General features: G+C 46.0%; 1 protein-coding gene and 1 long non-coding RNA gene across 2 annotated transcripts; one reads left to right on the top strand and one right to left on the bottom strand.

Annotated features, from left to right (window-relative positions):
- Window positions 1-3,726: 3,726 nt before the first annotated feature.
- On the top strand, window positions 3,727-19,464 carry LOC121026849 (uncharacterized). Its single transcript, XR_005788466.1, has 5 exons — window positions 3,727-3,870; window positions 8,251-8,334; window positions 9,174-9,283; window positions 16,327-18,821; window positions 19,063-19,464. It is a non-coding gene; the product is annotated as an uncharacterized LOC121026849 (long non-coding RNA).
- On the bottom strand, window positions 19,098-21,286 carry LOC121026848 (transmembrane protein 174-like). The gene is made up of 2 exons (XM_040469658.1): window positions 20,552-21,286; window positions 19,098-20,362 (listed from the first exon to the last, which is right to left on the bottom strand). The coding sequence occupies exons 1-2, from the start codon at window positions 21,184-21,186 to the stop codon at window positions 20,257-20,259; spliced, it is 741 nt and encodes a 246-aa protein (XP_040325592.1). The 5' UTR covers window positions 21,187-21,286; the 3' UTR covers window positions 19,098-20,256.
- Between the last annotated feature and the right edge of the window lie 491 nt (window positions 21,287-21,777).

Below are 21,777 nucleotides of genomic sequence, written 5' to 3'. Positions count from 1 at the left end.
GTCTGTGGTAAGGGAGGAGGAGGGCTCTGAGGTCCTCTCTGAGTTGCCGGGAGGGCCCAGAAGACAGATGGTGAGGGACTGGGATCAGCTGTAGCTTCATGTAGCCAGAGGAGCAGTGGTAAAGAGGGATACCACCAGGGCCCAAGGACACAGTCTCCCTTCCTACCCCTGCCATTGGGTAGTGCCATATAAGCCCACGTTTCTTGTAGGCTCCCAGGATAGGGGAAGGGAGCACCCTAATTTCTTTGGCTGCTAAATTTCATTTTGGAGAAATAGGGGAATGTGACATTCCCTGAATTCGATACGGTGGCCTGAAATGCAGGGCTAATGATATGGCTCTGTGACCTGTCCAGTCACCCAGGACCTCATACTTAAAAGAGCCCCCCGCACTTCAGTGCCCTGCTGTCACCATCTTGAAACTCTTAATACGTTTTGGACGAGGAGCCCCAGTTTCATTTTGCACTCACATGCCGATTGTATAGCTGGTCCTGTGAAAATGCATGGCTGCTGCATCCCCACATGGCAGACGCTTCAAAAGTCTTGCATCTTTAGGAGCACTCCTCGCCGAGGGCTGGGGAACTTATTGAGAATGCTCACCACCAGGCAAACCCACCGTACGTCCACAGGCATCATGACCCCCTCATGCCTATTCATGCTGTTGTGTTTCTATAATGCTCATTCACCAAAGGAGTTGGTTACGTTCGTCTCTCCCGCGAAAGTAGGGCTAAATATAAACTTAATATGTATTATTATGACGCTATACATGAAAGCCATGGTGGTGCATAGAAGGGGTAGCCAAGATGAAAGCAAAGCTGCTGGGGGTGTGGGGGGGGGCGTTTTGTCAGCGGGTTCCAGTGGAGCAGGCTCGAAAGACACATGTGTGTGTCAAGAGTCCCAGCCTGGTCCCCGGAACGAGCGCTTGCCTAGTGCTGACAGTTTGGAGTATTTCTCTCTGCACAGCCCCCTCTTGTTTTTCGGCCTGAAATTTGCACAGATCTTCAGAAGCTGTACATCAATCTGGACTCTTTGTATATATTTGGAGCTGAATAATGTGCTTTTGAAGCCATCAGATCCTGACGTTTATCATGTCTTCCAGTTGGCCCCCAGGTTCTTGGGACTTAAATGGCTGCTTTATGGAGTGAGGACACTTTTTTCCAAGGTTCTGAAATTTGCACAGCTCTAGCCTGAGGTTTCCAGAAGCACCCGGCCAGTACCTGGGTGTTTGTGGATGCTGGGAGGAAATGTCCCCCAGAGATGAGGGATATGACCAGGGGCTAGGAGACTGGGGTGCAGCGCCCCTCTGACACAGACTCCTCCATGCCCTTACTCACTCTCTCTCATTGCAGTCTGCTTTCTCTATAATTAGCACAGGACAGCTGCCTCCGTTTCCTTACAGGTAGCTTTAATCACCCACCACGGGGGTATCAGGCACAGACCGAAGTGCTAAGGGGAAGGAGATGTTGTCAGGGGCTTCATGCCAGGTTTTATTACGGGCTTGCGGTGTTCTGGGCATTGCTCTAAGCCTCTCTCATGGGTGATTCTATTTAACTCTCAAAACTACTCAGTGAACCAGGCACTCTTATCATCTCCTTTTAGCAGCCAAGAAAAATGAGACATTGAGCGGCCAAAGAAACTAAGGCAAGCTAGCAAGTGTTAGAGCCGGAACTCAAAGCCTGGCTGAGCCTGCCAGTGGGATCCTATGCATGCTCACCCAGCAGGCTGGTAGAGAGAGGAGACTAATTACAACAAGGACCCCAGAGCAAAGGTGCGAGCTGACACCCCTGAGAAATGTGGGGTGTTTGAGCATGAGAGAGGCCAGGAGGCAGCAGCTTCATGGGGGAGATGGTGCTACCAAGCAGTGAAGAAGCAGGGCACCCTTCGCTTACCAGACAGTGACCGGATACGGGGGTGGGGCGCCCACCCCCATGGTGCCCAAGCCCCCCATGGTGCCCAAGCCGAGCCAGTCACATAGGTGAGCAGTTGGTGAAGAGGGGCCGTTCTGAGTACTACCCGGTACAGGTAACTCAGATTGTCTTCGGGTGTGGTGTCCCCAAAGACACTTGGGCAGCCTCTACAGGAGAAGGTCCTGTCACCTGGAAGAAAGGCGAGGTTCAGTGAAAGACCTCGCCCACCGGAAGCTTGAGGGACGCCCAGAGGAAAGCTTGCTCTGCTTTGTGCCCTAATGAAGGAGCATGAGGCAGGCGGGTGGGTCTACTCCAGGCACTGGGAACAGCCGTCAGAGCTCAGCAGAGGAGCGGTCACATGGAATGCAAGAGTGGGAGTATTTGGGTGAATCTCAGGAAAATGCCACGGACGTAGGTCAAAAACCGGAGAATATTGGCAATTTCATTTGTTAATTCTAATCCAACCCAGCCAGCAGCTGACTGTCAGCTATGGCTGGGAGAGGATAGGTGCTCACAGTGGACAAGTTAGTGCCGGGAGCAGCCAGCACGGGGAGGACAGACACGCTGGGTCACAGAAGAGGACAGATGGGACACATGTGTGAGGCATCCAAGAGCACCCTGGAACCTGGAGACAGAAACTTGATGTGGCTGCCGAATTTCCATCAGCAGAAGCTGGAGGTGGGGGCCAATGTCCTGTGAATATCATTCGAACCCTGTTCTGAGCTGGTGTGGCCCAGGAATGAGGGTCACAGGCATACAGGCAGAGGTGGCCAGGCTGGCAGTGTCAGCTAAGCATCACTGCCACCCATGGTCTGGGTGATCAAGGGAGGCTTCTTGGAGGAGGTGAGCCCTGAGCTAATCCTTCAAGGGTGGGTGGGAATTAAAAACACGTGTGGAGAAGAGGAGACGGTGAAAAGTGGAGAGATCTAAACTTCAAAAGATATTTTAAAATAGGGAAAGTCACAAAATAGCATGGATACTGTGATTCCTTTTTTTGTTAAAAAAGTGAGGGAATATATACATATATGCATATAGACACTCGTAAATATTCAACAAATGATATATGGAAGAGTATTTATTAAAATAATAACTATGCTACCATTATTGGGTGGTTTTTACTTCTTTTTGTTTACCGGTATTTTCAAATTGTTCTATGATAAGCATGTAGTACTCACGTAACATATAGAATATAGGCTGCCTTAAGTCCTATCAGTATGCAAATGCCTCATGAAGGAAGCTCCACCTGACTGTAAGTTGCAATGCACTTACAGGCATGTACTCTGTAGGTTTGATTCTATCTCCACAACTTACTAGCTAGTGAAATGGAATAATGATAGTACCTACCTCCTAGGCTCTTCTTTTTTTTTTTTTTTTTTAAATATAATGTATTGTCAAGTTGGCTAACATACAGTGTATACAGAGTGCTCTTGGTTTTGGGTGTAGATGCCCGTGATTCATCGCGGCAATACCCGCTGCTCATCCCAACAAGTGCCCTCCTCAATGCCCAGCCCCTATCTTCCCCCCTGCCCCGCACCCCCCGTCCTAGGCTCTGTTTGAACTCAGTAAATGTTATCATTGGCTTTTCTCTCTCTCTCCTGAATACCGCTTTCAACCATGCATGTGAAGGTGGTATAGACCGGAGGTGTAAGCCTAAGATTCTGCATTTCTTTTTTTTTTTTAATTTTTTTTAACATTTTTATTTATTTTTGAGACAGAGAGAGACAGAGCATGAATGGGGGAGGGGCAGAGAGAGATGGAGACACAGAATCGGAAGCAGGCTCCAGGCTCTGAGCCATCAGCCCAGAGCCCGACGCGAGGCTCGAACTCACGGACCGTGAGATCGTGACCTGAGCTGAAGTCGGACGCTCAACCGACTGAGCCACCCAGGTGCCCCAAGATTCTGCATTTCTAACAACCTCTAGGATGTCACATTGCTGACTCACGGACCACACTTCGAGGCATGAAGGTAAGGATGTGTTAATGTCTTTCTACAATGTCCAGGAACAAAATGCCCTTACGTGTGTTCAGATACTACCTGTCATATGGATTCTCTTTTCTCTTGGGCAGTGTTATGCTTTCTGTCCATCCATAAACATAAACAACTACCTCTGTGTGTAAGACTCTGTGCTCAGTTCTGAGAAATCATGGTATCTGTTATAGGACAGGGCCGCTGCCCTTAAAGAGCTTATATTTAACACCTAAACATCAAAACGTAGGCAGCGATGAAAAGAACCTATCCTGGGCGCTAAGTGAGGGCTACAAACAACGAATGAGAGCAAGGTTCCAAGGTCTATTTTAAATTCTGTAAAGAACTAAAGTCCAAATACTTACTTTGAAACGTTGAGGATTAACACATGTTCCAGATGCAGGATTGCGTGAATACGTCTTAACAGTTAATGTGAGTCGTGTCTCTCTATATAAAAATGTGCTCCCATAGGATATGTGAGGTTGTGGTGTATTATTTGCATAGTTGCAAATCCTCCCCATTCCTTGTTGAATGGAAGAACCAGGGGTTGAGATATGGAAGTCATCTGGAACATAAATGCATAGGCTTGCGGCCACACCACACTATTGTATCCATTGTTTAAGGAACATGTTTGTCTCATTTGGCTGCATTTTGTGGGGCTTTCAGTTCCTGCTGTATTCCATTTGAAGATTATTACTTACTATGGAAACAGTGATGTCAAGTTGAATGTGGGTGGGGCTCAGGCCGTGAATAAACACAAAATAGTTCATCGCACAGGGTGCAAGTTATTCTTAGGTTTAGGAGTAGCCAGTTTGTGCATGCACCCCTCCCAAGCCCCGTGTTGGCATGCAGCAGGCTGGCAGGCCGTGGGGTGGCGCGCTTGGGAGAAAGTGTCCATTTTAAATGGCACAAGTGTCTTGGAGTAAATATGTCGCCTCTGCTGAAACAGGACACAGTCCACCTACAGGAGCAATGGGAAAGAAGAGAGGTGACTTAATGGGGCACATCGAGGTACGTGATCCAATGTGGGAAGCGTTTCTTGAGTAATGATTGCCCTAGGAAGCAAGAACTCTATTTTTGACATAAGGAAGTTGTATCGGGGGCGGGGGGGACACTTTGGAGTGGGAACTCCTGGAAAACGGGGCTCTCTGGGAGTACTTGGAGTTAAGCAGGACCGAGGTTGGCAGAAACTGCTGTGGAAAGCCATGGGGCCAGAGAGCCATCAGCCTAGCTCATGGAGACGAGAGGTGCGAATAAGACTGATGGAAAATATCAGCTGCTTTTATCAGGTGCTAGTTATGTTCCAGACATTATATCCTTTGGTTCTGTCCATAAACCATATGTATGAATATGGTGGTTTCCATCTCATAGATGTGGAAACTGAGAGAGAGAGAGGGTCACGGGTCAGAACAGAAGGATGGAATGAGATGAGTCCATTCTGACTCCAGAACGTACTTTTTTTTTTTTTTTTTTTTCAACGTTTATTTATTTTTGGGACAGAGAGAGACAGAGCATGAACGGGGGAGGGGCAGAGAGAGGGGGAGACACAGAACCGGAAACAGGCTCCAGGCTCCGAGCCATCAGCCCAGAGCCCGACGCGGGGCTTGAACTCACGGACCGCAAGATCGTGACCTGGCTGAAGTCGGACGCTTAACCGACTGCGCCACCCAGGCGCCCCCAGAACGTACTTTTTAAAAACACCATTCCAGATCCTTAAAGAAAAAGACCAAACCAGGGGCGCCTGGGTGGCTCAGTCAGTTGAGCATCCGACCTCGGCTCGGGTCATGATCTCACAGTTTGTGAGTTCGAGCCCCGCGTCGGGCTCTGTGCCGACAGCTCAGAGCCTGGAGCCTGCTTCAGATTCTGTGTCTCCCTCTCCCTCTGCCCCTCCCCTGCTCATGCTGACCCTTTCTGTCTTTCAATGATAAATAAATGTTAAAAAAAGGAAAAAGACCACACCACAACCTTAGAGTTTACTGTCTTCTGCTGGAAGTGTTTTGTTATCAGTGGATCCATGAAACACACACCACGGCCTGGTGACAGAGCACCTTCAGATCAGGGGTAGGGTAGGGTAGCTGGAGGGTGACCGGTTCCCTCTGCTGACTTTCCCTGGTGAAGGCAATGAAATCTTAGACCCGAAGCCTGGGCAGAAATACCATTACCTTCATTTACAAAGCTCCTACAGGGGCTCTGGGCACATGATAAGCACTGAGCTGGGCCTCACGGCCACACTAAGAGGCACAGACTATTCCACTCACCAGATACAGGGGGCAGAGGTATGACAATTTTCTCAGACATTCCCAAAGTTACTCGGCCAGTAAGGGGCCAAATCCTGTGACTCCAGGAGTCTGCCCTTGGCTGCTCTGCTCTACTGCGTGTGGTCCAGAGACCTGGTGACTGCAGGTGAGTGCAAGGGCCCCCTGAGGTCCTGGATTCCCTGCTGGCTCACCAGGACAGTGTAGCAGGCCCCTACGACTCACTGCCTTTGACAAGGCTGAGGGGAGGCTCTCAGCCAGATTTATAGCTATTTAGCACTCCCTTCTGCTGGTCATTGTCTCCCTCTCAGCACCCAGAACTTTCTTCTCCTAGCATGGTTTGCCCCTGCATTATTCACCTATGCCCATGTTCTACTAAGGACCACTGACTGTTTCCCATGTGCAAAACATGGGGCCTTTTGGTGGCGGGGAGGGGTCAGCGGGGCCACCTGATTTGAGGCCCCAGCTCGAGGGAGAAGTCTGGCGAGGATGAGGCTTCATCACAAGCGCCGATCTCCCTTGCAAAGTCCATCTTCTAAATCTTTCCGTAGGAATCATAAACTCGAAGAAGAAAACAAGAAGGGAAAAAAATTCTCAGCAGACAACATAAGTGAAAAGCCTCTGTGTAGAGGCTGTCACACCCCTGCCCAGGGCTGTGATGTGAGTCTGTGCAAACTGTCCCCAGTATAGCTGCAGGGGACACCATTCGCATCAAAGTCTACGTGAGTCAGACCATTGGTTCTTAAACGTGGTGGCACATTGGAGTCACCTGGGAGGCTTTAAACATTATTGGCATCTTGGTCCCTCCTCTAGTGTCTGATTTTTAGTTGGTCTGAGATGCAGCCTGGGCTTTGGAATTTTTCAAACTGTTCAGGTGGCTCTAATATGCAGCCACGTTTGAGAACCACTGACTTAGACTATGCTGTGAATGGCGTCCACCGGGGGGGTGTGCGGTATACAATCGGCTAGCCCTTCAAATCGGCCCTGCCCACACACATATGCCATCTTCAATGACCTTAACTTGCTAGTAGGGGAGATCACAGACGAAATACATACTTTTCTGCCTTTTGAGTCCCAGTTTCCCTTGGGTTGTGATTGAGGCTGAGGAGAGCATAAGTACCGACCTCTGAGTCTTTGAAGGCTCTCTTATACTTCTTGCATCCTTCTGAGGGATGAGGGAGAGGCAGGGGTCTAATCCTGCTGAAAACAGGGAGTTTGTCAAGCCCAGTTTTGGAGGCTGCACAACTCTGGTGCTCTGCCCAGGGCAAGCATGCTGTTTTGATCGCCTGGCTGAGTGATTTAGGCCCTCGGAAGAATCTGGCTTATTTCCCCCGGTGCCTAGGTTATAAATCAGCCACCGTTAGCAGCTGCATTTTATTCTCTGGGGCCACAAGGAAACTGTAGTCATTTTTACTGAATTAGCAACTTAATTGCACTAAATATAGCTCTAATGCCCCAAAGAAGTTATGGCAGCTCCCAAAGGTGTCTGGCTTCCTACACTCTCCCCTCTCCCTCCCCACCACAAACTCAGGGAGCAAGTTAAACTCCGAAGAACTCAAGTCCTTAAATCCTAGCTTCTGGAATGAACGCACTTTGTTTTGATTATGTCAATACCATTAAATCCTGCCATGTGAATTTAATGTCCCTGTTTCCATAACAACTAATGTCCTTCAAATGTGAGGATGGGTTACACTGAAAATCCCACAAAAACTGAAAGAAATGAGACAAATATGTGACACAGCAAGTCCTTGGTGTTGTGGTTCAAAGCTTCCCTGTTGTACAACTTAGATGCTCTGTAACTCATTGATGCTTCCCTGCTGATGAGTGCATCTGTCGTTCTGAAATTATAAGTCAAGCTTCTTTGGCCGAAACTTGCTTCTGGCATGTGTATTTATACTTGGCATTTCAAAGTTAATATTTTGGGTTCAGCAGAGGGATTCAAAACAAACATTTTCTGAAACGTTCCAAATTCTTAAGCAGATAGTTGAGTCTAAACCGAAGCGAGTGAGCGAGAGAGAGAGAGAACCAAGTATGGAAGAGGCTGCAGTTGCTTGCCCAGTATCCATTCTACAAGTTTCCCCCTTGTAATAGAACAACAGTAACAGTGAACAGCTGTGTTTCCCAGGATTCCTTTACAGCTTGGCGAAGCCACAGGACCACATTCTGGTCAATGAGGTGAAGGCTTTAAGAGAATCGAATCAGGTGTGAGGTATGCCCTTTTTTCTTTTCTTCAATTTTTTTTTTTTATGTTGTGTTTTATATTTGAGAGAGAGAGACAGAGCGCAAGCAGGGGAGGGGCAGAGAGAGAGGGAGAGACAGAATCTGAAACAGGCTCCAGGCTCTGAGTCGTCAGCACAGAGCCCGACGTGGGGCTCAGACTCACTAGCAGTGAGATCATGACCTGAGCTGAAGTCAGACACGCAACTGACTCAGCCCCCCAGGTGCCGCCCCCCCCCTTTCTCGTCTTTGTCTACTTCCTTCCACCTTCTAGGATGTAGACATAATGCCATGCTTCAGCAGCCATCTTGGACTATGGGATGACTGAAGAGGAAAGCTGGCTGGTGACTAAAGATGACAGAAAGATAGGAGTCTGGGACACTGATGATAGGGATCTGCCCTATACTACCTACCTTTGGGCTTTTCACATGGAGGAGAGAAATAAACTTACCTTGTTTAAAGTAATGTCATTTGGAGGATTTAGTTATATGAAAACACACCTAATTCTAAAGTGATAGATTATGGCAGGGAAAAACTAATAGAAAAGTCATTTCTCCAGCTATGTTAGCACATTTTGGTCTGTTTGTCCACCTCCTAGAATGAACAGCATTGTCTGAGAACACGTGCCTAAACGTGTTCTCTCACGCTCAGCGAGGTTAAGCAACTTGCCTAAAGTCACCTAGCTAGTAAGTGGCAGAGCTAGAGTTCTAGTTCAACCTAGGCTTTTACTCCTCCCTGCTTTCCCCATCAGGGTAGCATGACTTACTAATTACAAGTCTGCGGACTTTGTTGTTTTTAATCAATAGTATCATCGTGTTTAATACTCAGCAGGGTGTGCAATGGTCAGGTCTGGGCTGAATCCACCCCAAATCCAAGGAGCCTGGAAGAATTTTGGTAACCATGAAGATGCTGTCTCCTCTGGAATCTTCCAGCCTTCATGAGTAAGGCTTGTGTATATCTCTTCTTTACCCAGTCCCCATCTATAATGCTCCCAGTAAATGGTAATAGACTTTGTACAACTGGAGGGAAGAGACTGCTTTGAGGTTCCACAAAAAGTTACCTTTGCTTAGAAGAGTTTAGTAACAGGTGGTTCCTTGGCCACCTTTGTTGGCCTTCTACAACGGTATTTCAAATCAAGCCACTTACTATATCGACCTTGTAGCATGAGGGAGCACTCAATAACGGACATGGCTAATCTTGGAAATGAGATTTGTCAACCCACCAAAATTAAGGACAGGGGAGAAGGAAGCCTCTTTGTTTATTTGGGCCATTCTGGTTCAATGAGTGTGGGTGACAATGAAATTTACTCATGAGAATTTTAAGTCCTGCCCCAGAAACACCAATTAAGTGACAAGCTGTCTGCTTCTCTCTTCATACTGAGAATAGTCTTAACTTATCTTAACATGGGACCCAGTACCAGTTCCTGGAGGGTGGTGGCTCCGTCCCTGGACCACAAGAGCTCTGAAGGCATGTACACCCAGTGCCTGGCTCACTGCATGCCAATACGATGAGCCTCCAAATGTTTGTTGCTTAAAGGGTTGAATGAATTTCTGAGAGCCTACAATGCTAACCATGACTAATGTTACCTTAATACAATGGTTGTCATGCGGATGTAACCCAATCTTAAAAATACATGAGAAATAGTTATAGAATCCATGTAAAGCTGGGTCCTTTGTGGCTAATCTTAGCACATTGTCACACTTAAAGGAACCAATTAGGTTTCCCTACATGTAACCGTAAAGTCAAAATAATAGTGGCTTAAACAAGATTTAAAACTTTATTTCTCTTTCATTTTAAAGAAATCTAGAGTAGACAATCAGGCAGCATCGTAACAGTCACTAAAGACCAACTTTTTTTTCTATCTTTCTCCTCTTTTTTTGTTTTTTGTTTTTTTTTTTTTTAACATTTATTTATTATCAAGAGACAGAGAGAGACAGCATGAGTAGGAGAGGGGCAGTGGGAGGGGGAGACACAGAACCCAAAGCAGGCTCCAGGCTCTGAGCTGTCAGCACGGAGCCCAACGCAGGGCTCGAACTCACAAACCGTGAGATCGTTGGCCTGAGCCGAAGTCGGACGCTCAACCGACTGAGCCACCCAGGCGCCCCTCTCCTCCATCTTTATAATAAGTAGCTTCTTTTCTCAGGGTCACCTCATGGTCCAAGCTGGCTGCTAGATCTTCTGTGATCACATGTAAGTTGTAGTCTTTCAGAATGAGTAAAAAGCAGGAAGTCAGAAAAGGAATTCCCCTAGCTGTGTATTTTCCACATAGTCTTTCTGGAAGTCCTATCCCAAAACTTCTGCTTACATCCAGTTAGCCAGAACTTAACCATATGCTCATACTTAGCTGCAAAGGAGGCTGGGAAATGTAGTGTTTTAGGAAGACACGTGAACAGTCCTTCTTTTCTACCCCTGTAGTGTAGGCCAGCTGTTCTCAACACTTAGGCTCTTGAAAACCTTTTATACCCTTAAAATATACGGAGGAACCCAAAGAATTTTTGATTATGTGATATATATTAGTATTTACCATATTAGAAATTAAAATAAGAAAATTAAATATTGTTTATTCATTATAAAATTAGTATATTTTATATCAAATATATTAATATATTAGTATATTGTATATCAAATCATCACATTGTACACTTTAAAATCTTATCATTTTACTTGTGAATTATACCTCAATAAAGCTAGAAAAAATTTAAAAGCGCTCCAGGGTCTTCAAAAAACTTAAAACATAAAGATAAAAATTACAGGGGCACCTGCCTGGCTCAGTTAGAAGGGCGTGTGACTCAATCTTGGGACCATGAGTTCAAGCCCCACGTGGGGTGTAGAGATTACTTAAATAAATAAATAAACACATAAATAAACTTTTTAAAAAATTAAAAATAAATTAAAAATTAGTTTAATTTTTACTTTAATTAATTTTAAAATTAAAATAAATAAAAATTATAATTATATACCCTTTATGTGTTAAATAACATATTTTTTCCAAAGTGGAAAAGAAAGGTGAGAAGAATGGTATTTCTTTTCAATTTTGCGAATTTTTATAAAAGTATCCAACTGAACAGAAGACAGCCAGATTCTTGTATCTATTTCTGCATTGAATCTGTTGCAATGTGCTGTTTGGGTTGAATTATATGAAGAGAATCTGGTTTCACACAGATGTGTAAGTTGGAAATATAGAAATATTTCTAAAGCTTTTCAGATAATTGTAGATGTTATTCTTTGACACGACACCAAAACTCACATGGCCGTTTCTTTTTTTTTTTTAATTTTTTTTTCAACATTTATTTATTTTTGGGACAGAGAGAGACAGAGCATGAACGGGGGAGGGGCACAGAGAGAGGGAGACACAGAATCAGAAACAGGGTCCAGGCTCTGAGCCATCAGCCCAGAGCCCGACGCGGGGCTCGAACTCACGGAGCACGAGATCGTGACCTGGCTGAAGTCGGACGCTTAACCGACTGCGCCACCCAGGTGCCCCTCACATGGCCGTTTCTTAAAGGCTAATTGCAATATGGAATCTGAAATCATATCCATGATTATTTTGCAGTCTATCCATGAAAAGCCATTGGTCTATCTAGTGTGTTGAATGTATTTTTTACAGGCACATGATTTTGTAATATCATGTAGTGCTCATGTGGAAAATATTCATTCACTGAGTTATGCCGACCTTTCAAATGTTAACATTTCATTATATAATAGAGTTTAAAATCACATTTTTAAATATTCTTTTATGTTTATTTTTTGAGAGAGAGAGAGAGGTAGGTCAGGGAGGGGCAGAGAGAGAGAGAGAGAGAGAGAGAGAGAGAGGGAGAGAGAGAATCCTAAGCAGACTCCACCCTGTCAGTGCAGAGCCCGACGTGGGGCTTGAACTCAGGAACTGTGAGATCATGACCTGAGCGGAAACCAAGAGTTGGACGCTTAACAGACTGAGCCACCCAGGTGCCCTTAAAATGACATTTTTAAATACCACTTTGATCTCAAAAATAAAGTACAGTTTTAGGGAAGTTGTCGAACTCGTGATGACAAATAAAATTTTCAGAAATTCTAATTTTCGCTTGAAAGGTTCAATATTATCATTAGCACTAAATGCTGTCAGTTATTTCCCTTGAAGTGACAAACTGACTTTGTCCAGTTTTGAAAGAATATCCGCCAGGTACACAAGTCTAAGTAGCCATGGTGCCTCCTGCCACGGGCCTTTGAGAACCACAGAGTAAGCTGGGAGGTCAGCCAGGGTGTCACTTAAGCACAGGGACCAGAAAGGTGACCCCTGAAGGTGAGCCCCCAGTGACCTCTGAGGGGCCAAATGAGGCAGAGACACGCTCTAGTCTAAACCTGTTCTCTTTGGAGCTTTATAGACAGAGATTTTTGTTTTCCCTTTGCAGTTTCTTGGCCTTCTGAAAAATTCCAAGCATGTTTTCGTGGCTCCTGTTCAGACTGTCGAGGGATCAGGGAGTCCTTCCTGGCTGACGGGGCGATCAGACCAGCCCCAGAGGCCCAGAAGGAAAAGCCTCAGCTGGAATGCAGGAAGGACCAGGAGGGAAAGGGCCTGTGGCTGCTGCAGGCGCTGATGTCCTTGCACGGACCCATCCGGAGTGGGAAAGAGTAGGAAGGGGGGCACAGTTAATCCTACAGCTCCTTCTGATGAGGAAATTGGGTAGCTAGAGTTACTCTCAGTTTCATCCCCAAAGGTCCCAAGGTACGTGAATTGCTGCTGTGGTGAGCAGTTTTTCAAGGTGTGGAGGCAGAGGCTGGGTTGAGAAAACTATCAAAGAAAGAACCTGTGGAATCTGACTCATGACTCTCTGTGTGCCGTTGTTCCATTGACATTGGTCACTGTTTACCTAACATTGAACATTAGCCAGCAGAGGACTTTAGCAACAACATATATGTGTGAAAAATCTTTCCCACACAGGGTGAGTGACAGACAATGGAACACTCTGTTCTCTCTCCCGAGACCTTATGTGTGTATGTCCATGTAAAAGTGTTATTCATATCACAGTATAAACATACCACATTTGCATCTATGTGCCTTGTGTGTATATCTGTTGCATATATAAGCAGCGGTGGCAATGAAAATTATTTACTCTAGGACTCAAGAAGATGCTGTTAACAGTAAAAGTACATGGGGAAAGATCATTTCCTTCTCTTCTTCCTTTTTTTTTTTTTTCAATGTTTATTTATTTTTGGGACAGAGAGAGACAGAGCATGAACGGGGGAGGGGCAGAGAGAGAGGGAGACACAGAATCGGAAACAGGCTCCAGGCTCTGAGCCATCAGCCCAGAGCCCGACGCGGGGCTCGAACTCACGGACCGCGAGATCGTGACCTGGCTGAAGTCGGACGCTTAACTGACTGCGCCACCCAGGCGCCCCTCTTCTTCCTCTTTCTAAAAATGATTTTGTGAACAGATAGTAAATGAGCATGGTAAAAAAAAAAATCCATTAGGGGCACCTGAGTGGCTTTGTCGGTTGAGCGTCCAACTTTGGCTCAGGTCATGATCTCGCGGCTCGTGGGTTCTGTGCTGACAGCTCAGAGCCTGGAATCTGCTTCAGATTCTGTGTCTCCCTCTCTCTCTCTCTGCCCCTCCCCTGCTCATGCTCTCTCTCTCTCTCTCTCTCTCTCTCTCAAAATAAATAAACATTTTTTAAAAATCCATTGATTAGCATGGACTAAAGTGAAAAATGACCTTCCCATCCTCTGCTCCAGAAACGATTATTACCAGTCCTTATGTATTCATTAAGACATATTAAATCTATTTTAAAAACTGTAGGGGCGCCTGGGTGGCTCAGTCGGTTAAGCGGCCGACTTCACCTCAGGTCATGATCTCACGGTCCGTGAGTTCGAGCCCCACGTCGGGCTCTGTGCTGACGGCTCAGAGCCTGGAGCCCGTTTCAGATTCTGTGTCTCCCTCTTTCTCTGACCCTCCCCCGTTCATGCTCTGTCTCTCTCTGTCCCAAAAATAAATAAATTAAAAAAAAATTTTTTTAAAAACTGTACACATACACACATTCCATCTTTTAAAATTTTATTTTTTGAAACTAATAAATTGGAAGATTCAAAGTGGAAAATCTCTGACTTCTTACACAAGCTTCACTTTCAGCCCGTTGTGTGTAGACATATTTGTGTGTATGATTTACACACGTGTAGATTTTGTGCTGGAGGACAAATTCTTTGTTCCCGAAGAAAACTTCTGGAACCCAGAAAACTGATTTCCTTCCCAGTTCATCTGGTTATTAATCTTCTTAAAAGCTCAAGGCAAATAAAATTCCCCTATCTGAGACCTTTGTGGTATCCCAAAGGCAGGTGAGAATCATTCCCATGGAGTTGTCTTCACTTTCTGATTTGTCATCAGTTCTTAAGAGCAATCCAGTAACGGTTTATTTAGTACGGCTCGCTGTTGATTTTATAACCAACTGCTGACTGCCTGGGACATAAAACTCTTGATGATTTACTAGTAGTAAATGGGCAAGAAATCCATAAATCACATTCTATAAGAGGGTATAGGTGAACACACACACACACACACACACACACACACTTATCCACCTTCAAAGGAAGAGTTGTAGGCATGTCCAGAAAATATATTCATTTTTAACTTGAGGAGAATTGGGAACTCACTGGTGAGAGGTCCACAATCAATGACCTCTGCGAGTTAAATTGTACCAGGTAATATTTTAATGTTCAGCAAGAGGTTTTGCCAATTATTTCTTAAAGAGAGACTCTGGTTTCTACTTCTGAGATGTTCCAAGGAGTTTTTATGATTTCTGAAGGGAAGAACTTTTTTTTCCTAAAAGATTTGGCCTAACAAGTCAAAACTGCTAAAGGTTGCCAGAATTTTCAGATACTCTTGAAAATATTCAGCAACTCATAATTATCAACTAAACATTCACTTAAAGATCGCTTTGTGTTTTCGTGTATGTATTTTTTCTAGGCCTATGTTTAGAAAAAATCTCTAATAATGTGCAAAAATTGGAAGAAATAAGTTTCTTCTTCCAGGGAAGTCTTAGAGTTTCAGGGAAGTGACAAAGGAGGAGATATAAAGTGAAAAATCTTGAAAAACATTTTTGGTTGGAAAGTGAGATTTAATAAATATGAATCTGCTACTATGAACAATTTTCTGGTTGTCTGCCTTCCAAAATACAGTATAAGGTAACTAGAAACTTAGGATGCATTTAGCAAAAAGCTAATCTCATTTGGTTTTTGAATGAAGCAAAATGAAGAGGTAAAAATAAAATAGAGAAGATTGGGAATAAGTTGAACAGTGATTTAGATATTTGATGACCTTAAGGAAGTGTACATTTTTTAGGTGTAATCATGGCATGACTCTTTTTTTTGAGTCTTTACCTTTTAAAGATACACAATGAAATATTTTTAAGATGATGTGATTTACTTTTTAAAAATCCAGTTGGGGGTGCCTGGGTCGCTCAGTCAGTTAAGCATCGGACTCTTGATTTTGGATCAGGTCATGGTCCCAGGATCATGGGATCAAGCCCTGCACTGAACATGGAGCCTATTTAAGATTTTCTCTCTCTTTCTCTCCCTCTCCCTCTACCCCTCCACACCTCACACTCTTCCTCTGTCAGTCAATCAATCAATTAATAAAATATCCAGTTGGGTTATACAACTGCCAAATCATTATATTGTACACCTGAAACTAACATAATGTTAGATGTCAGTTATACCTCAATTAAAAAAAATCTTTACAAAATAAAATAAAAAGATGAAAAACCCTGAAAAAAAATAATAAAAATCCAGGTGGGGGATTGTGGGTGGGGGTGTCAATGAAACAACCTCGGCCATGAGTTTTGAGGTTGGGTAATGGATGACCCCGCAGGGTTTCATGTACTATTCTCTCTACCCTTGTAGTTGTTTGAAATTTTTCACAATGTAGAAAACAGCAGAACAGCTAAGTTGAAGTGGTCATGTATTAGCCATTTGGAAAGCTCTTCATTTATTTATTTCATATTTATTACTCAACAGGAGCCGGGTGTTGGTTGTGCAGAGGGCTCTGCATGAGGCCTTTGGTGAATGCCAAGTGGTGTGAGTTGCATTCTGCAGACAGCACCCTGGTTATCTCGACGGGCAGGGACACTACTGAGAACTAGGTGGGAAGCTTTCTTTGTTGATAAAAGGAGTCTACCTGACAACGGTTACTACGAGGAGCTTCTTTTTGGGGGAGAAACATCAGCCGCCTGGGGTGCAGGGTTTCAGCCAGCCCTGCTCCAGGGATCCAACAGTAAACAAGGCCCATGAGGCGCTCCAGAGGTCAGAAGCTGAAAACAGACACCCACAGCCAGCTCTTCCCAAACAAGAGTCTTTATTTTTATGATGTACCCCGCCCTCTGTCAAAAAAAAAAAAAAAAAAAAAAAAAAAAAAAGTGCGGAGAGCATTATTTAAATGGCTGGTTTTGTAGCAAAGAGCTTGAAACTCAGATCGGTGCCCGGCACAGTGGAGCCAAAAGGAAAGGATTGATTGATCGCAGGCTCTGGGAAGCCCTCCACCTCTGCAGGACCCCTCCCTCTGGAGTTCTGTAGAAGGGAGGAAACACACACCCAGATTGCACAAGAGATCCAGTCCTTGGTTGGCCCAAATGGATCAAGAAGAAGTCCCAGGAGCTCTGTGAAAGCTTCTTCCCCTTGGTGGCTGGGCCTCACTTCACAGGCCTAGATAATCCCTCTCCTGCCCTGTCAAGATCCTGAGGTGTTATCAGTCTCTCCAGCCAAAAGGCCCAGCCCAAATCGGCTCCCAGGAGAAGTTTCCACACAACATTACATTCTTCAGAAACCTGTCTCCTTTGATTAACAAGACCTTTTAGCTTTCTTTTGAATTCTATATAGATGGCCAGAACGCACCCACACACACTGTCCCGCTAACGGCTGAGGGTGGAGAAGTGTCTCCTGGTGTTGGGGTAACCTAGATCTGAGCTTTGCCAGCAAAGTCAATGTTACACCCTATGTGACACTGGGTTTACCCTAACCAGTAAGTGTTCAGAATCATTATCACAGCTCCCTCCTCATTAAGGGCATTCAATGGCTTTCCAGTTGCTCTGCCGACACAGACTAAAATGGCTGACAAGGCTGACAAGGCCCTAAAGGTTCTGGCCTGGGCACTGAAACTTTGAGCACGTTCCCAAAGCCAGGGCCACTTTGCACACTGATAATCTCAGGGTGGATAGTATAGCAGGGGCCGGACAGACTCTGATTCACTAGCCCCACATCACAGTCCTCCATTCATCCCTCATAAGATACTGACAGAAAGAATGATAAAAGGCAAATATCCGGATGACAAACTAAAAACTCTTCCAGTCAAAGAGACCGAGCACAGACTCAGTGTTGGAATCCAAAAGCCATTCAGTGGGCTTTCTATCATGCTGGCACCTGCAACCCCTGAGTGAAGACAGAGACCATGGTGTCTTGAAGCAAGAGAGCAGGTGGATGTAATTCTCGGGTAGCAGAAGGCCCCTCTATTTGGTGCCCTGCAGTGGCAGAGGAATACTGTTTACACAGCCTGTAAGGTGCCCCCTTAATACTGCCTCCCGCTTAGGGGGGATTGCCAGGCATCTCCCTCCTTCTCTTTGACTGGGTATCAGCTACTGTTCCCTCAGCTACCAGGACAGTCCTCAGAGGTCAAGAGACATCAGTCACAAAGCTTTCCTGTGTGAACAGTGCTCCCTGGGGTTCTGCAAGGCAGGGGCCTTGACTTCACTTCCTCAAGCAAGCCCTCCTGATCCTCCTGACCGGTCCAGAGCTATGAGACCCCTCCTGGATGTCAGAGAGTAGTTGATCAGATCTGTCTCCCCTCCTAGACTAGAAGCTCTGCTCTTCTGTTGGTGGGCTTCCTCGCTGTTCTATCCCCACTTGGCCCATGTCCTACCAGGGAGTAGAAGTTGAATGAACAATTTCTCATTCTCCCACCCCCTGACTGTTCCAGGCCTGCCACCCACCTCGAGCTCCTGACACTCTGATGCACAGTCTTCGGAGGCATCGATGACCTCTGTGTTGGCACTTTTTCTCTTTCTTGGAACAGGGATGGTGCTGAGTAATTTTGTTGCCTGGAGCTAAAAACTCCCCAAGGCCACTTCCCTACGTGTGGGACTCGTGGCATCACTGAGATAAATCGGCTTTCCTGCCTGGCCTGCTTCTACACATGGACACCCTTTCCAAACATCTTTTTGTGATTTGACCTCCCCTTGATGCTCATTATAACTGAAATCCAGGAATATAGAGTTGTGGGATGGGGGAGGATGAGCAGAGCAAGGGGTGAGGGAAGCAGGCACGCAGGGCTCCAAGTGTCATTGCCAGTAGGCATGCCACAGGTGATGCTCAGCTGTGTCCCTGTCCCCAGACTTCCTCCCCAGAACCAGTGGCTCTCAGTTAGGAATCCAATATTTCATGACTATTGTTTCTGTAAACAGAATCACATTTTTCCATTATTTTCTGTCATCACACATCAAAACAAATTCTCATATAAAAAGGTTTTGTTCTGGGGCACCTGGGTGGCGCAGTCGGTTAAGCGTCTGACTTCAGCCAGGTCACGATCTCGCGGTCCGTGAGTTCGAGCCCCGCGTCGGGCTCTGGGCTGATGGCTCAGAGCCTGGAGCCTGTTTCCGATTCTGTGTCTCCCTCTCTCTCTGCCCCTCCCCCGTTCATGCTCTGTCTCTCTCTGTCCCAAAAATAAATAAACGTTGAAAAAAAAAAATTAAAAAAAAAAAAAAGGTTTTGTTCCTAAGATATAATACAGATCACAATAATAATAAGCCAAGCATATTTTAATCATGTCCTTGGAAAATGAGATGTTTTTGATAAAAATTAGTAAAAATCATGAACATGGTACCAAAACGTTAAGGAATTGCTGAATCCTGTCTTCCTCTGGGATGAGCCTCCCTTATCTCGAGTGACAGGAAAATATTTTCTTTTAAAACTCAATGGTCGTAACTGTCTCTTCTAAAGTCTTCGATCCGTGGTGGTGGTTTATTACCCAGTTCAGATTCAGGGAGATTAAGGCCACCAACTTCTTTTATATAGAAGATGAGCTTCTGTTGACCATAAAGATTGTTTCCACGATCCATGATTTTCCGGGTATGGACACGAGGCTCTATTTTGTCTAATTGAGCAGAACTCATCAACAGGTGCTTATAGAAGCACCCATGTTCTGTTGGTCCCTGGGCCCAGGTGGCTTGCGTCCAGCAGAGATCCTAGCCTGGGTGGACACATCAAGCTTTATCCTTGCTAGTAGTCCTTGTGACCCAGTGATAACTTAAGGATTTATTGACATCATTATCCTATTATTATTTATTTTGTATGGTTATTATTTTATTTTGTAGCCAGCTACCTAATACTTTTTGAACAGGAGACGTTATTTTACTTTATTCAGCTGTTAAAATGTTTTGCAGCCGTTAAGATACTCAGAGCCCTCATGGGACGCTGGATGGCAACCGAGTTGTTTGGGGATCTGCAAACCCCCTTTGAGGGGCTGAGAACCGGCACTGGGAAATCTCCAGGTGAGCCTATTTTCTCTTGCCCACCTGCTACCCACCCCCCACTCTCACTTCCATGGAATCTTCCAGAGTCCCAGCAGCCGTGATGTTTCCCTTGACTGCCGGAGCTAAAATTGAGACCCCAGTGCCTTCCTGGCAAGGGGTGGGTTGTGGACAAAGAAATAAAATTTCTGCCCATGAACCGTATGCGGGAATGTCCAGCTGTACCAGAAGGAAATATCCCCCCACCCCGGGCCTGATTTTTACCAATCTGAGACGTGTTGGTTCCCATTTCCCCTCCCACCGCACCCCCTTGAACGGTCTCCATCAGGCTGCCTAGGCTGTCCTACTGTCCAGACTCTGAAAGTCACGGCATCCGACACCTCATTCATCAGCAACAATGACTTAAATGCTGTTCCCTCATCATCATGGTCTAGCGAGGAAGGGAGTATATTTCCTCATAGGGAGGAGGAGAGAAGCAGGTGGAGTTCTCTTCTCCCAGCTGTGTCTCTTCCAGCTGGTCAGCATCAGGGCCGGACCTGGCAGTGGGAGCAGAAAACACAGACCCGTTACAGCCCACGACGCGTGTCTCAGAGCTGACGCCGCCACCCTGGGGAGAGGCCACACAGACCTTCGCATTCTCCTGACACCTTCCTTCTAGACCGGACAAAGTCACGGGCTGTGACTGTGACACCTGCAAGGGGACCGTCCCCCTCCACACCACGTACCTGTCATTTCCACCAGCCACAGTCGAAGAGTAGTCTTGCTCTCCAATAAACGTGGCGTTGTCTGGAGGGTAGATGGTGTAGTACTGAGGAGGGCTTGGCGTGGCCGTCACCACCCCTCCAGGTGGTATGAGACCACAGGGGTTCACCACTGGCTGCAGGTAGGCGGCGTTGATCCCAAGGGGCTCTTGAGAGCCATAGGGAGGAGGGATATATTGCACCACAGTGGCCCCATGGAAGGTGATGGGCTGGTTGATACCAGTGAAAACAAATGATTGTCCTCCCGCCGTCTGCTCCAAATCCAGAGCCCTTTCCTCACTTTCTTTGCACACCTGGCAGGAGAGCATTTTGAACTTGCACACAGCAATCAGGATGAATGTCACTCCGACCGATAGCAGGATGGGCCCAAGGAGCTGGGTCCATTCAAAGTGAGAGACACCTTGGTATTTGATCCAGCCCATGATGGTGAACGTGATCCCCACTAGTCCCAGGAAGATGCCTGAGAAGAGCAAGGTGGCCCCTGCCTTGTCATCATCGGACACCTGGATGTCAGCGGTACTGGGTGTGTAAGGAGTGACCGAAAACACGTTGAGAGGGAAGTCGTCCAAGTGGCTGCCGCCTTGCTCCATCGTCCGCATGCAATCACCCCGCTTCCCAGAGGGGAAAGGGATTATGAGAGCTCCTCAGAGCACAGCAAAGCAATCACAGGCTCCGATTAGTTAGGGAAGAACTTTGGGCCTCTGTGGTTAACAGAGTATAACAGGCAGAGGCCTGAACTTTGTTTAGACGAGTAAAGGTCTGAGAAATGAAGCTTGAAGTTTTCTTATACATTGTCCACGATTGGCGGGCCTCTGTTTTACAATTCAATGACAAGCCCTTTCTCATTCACATTCATTCATTCATTCATGAATTCAAAAAGTGTTTGAGCCTGTCCTTTTGTGCCACGGGGTGCTTTTCTAGATGCTAAAGGAACCGCTCCCGGGCCCTGTTTGCATCCTGCCAAAACCAGGATTCTAGAAATGGCAGAGGGACCTCCGGGGCCTCTGGCAGAGCAGGGGCCCTTGATGTACTCATCGCATGCTCAGACACCTAACCCACTTTTCCTGCTGGATCAACTCACTGGAAGGGAACAGACACACATTTCTTGACTGTGTCGTCCTTCCCACGTCAGGGGGCTCGACCTGTGATGACCCTTAACCACCCACAGCCCTCACCGAGCTCTTAGGCGC

Source organism: Herpailurus yagouaroundi, unplaced genomic scaffold (genome assembly GCF_014898765.1).
Source record: "Herpailurus yagouaroundi ecotype Mexico unplaced genomic scaffold, PumYag 162560, whole genome shotgun sequence".
Taxonomy (NCBI): Eukaryota; Metazoa; Chordata; class Mammalia; order Carnivora; family Felidae; genus Herpailurus; species Herpailurus yagouaroundi.
Note: the sequence above shows the minus strand (reverse complement) of the source record. Positions and strands in the feature narration are given on the sequence as shown.

Coding starts and splice junctions, on each gene's coding strand:
- LOC121026848 (XM_040469658.1), bottom strand. CDS start 21,186: ATGCGGACGATGGAGCAAGGCGGCAGCCACTTGGACGACTTCCCTCTC. Junction 20,363..20,551: donor GTGGCTGGTGGAAATGACAG/GTACGTGGTGTG, acceptor TCCCACTGCCAG/GTCCGGCCCTGATGCTGACC.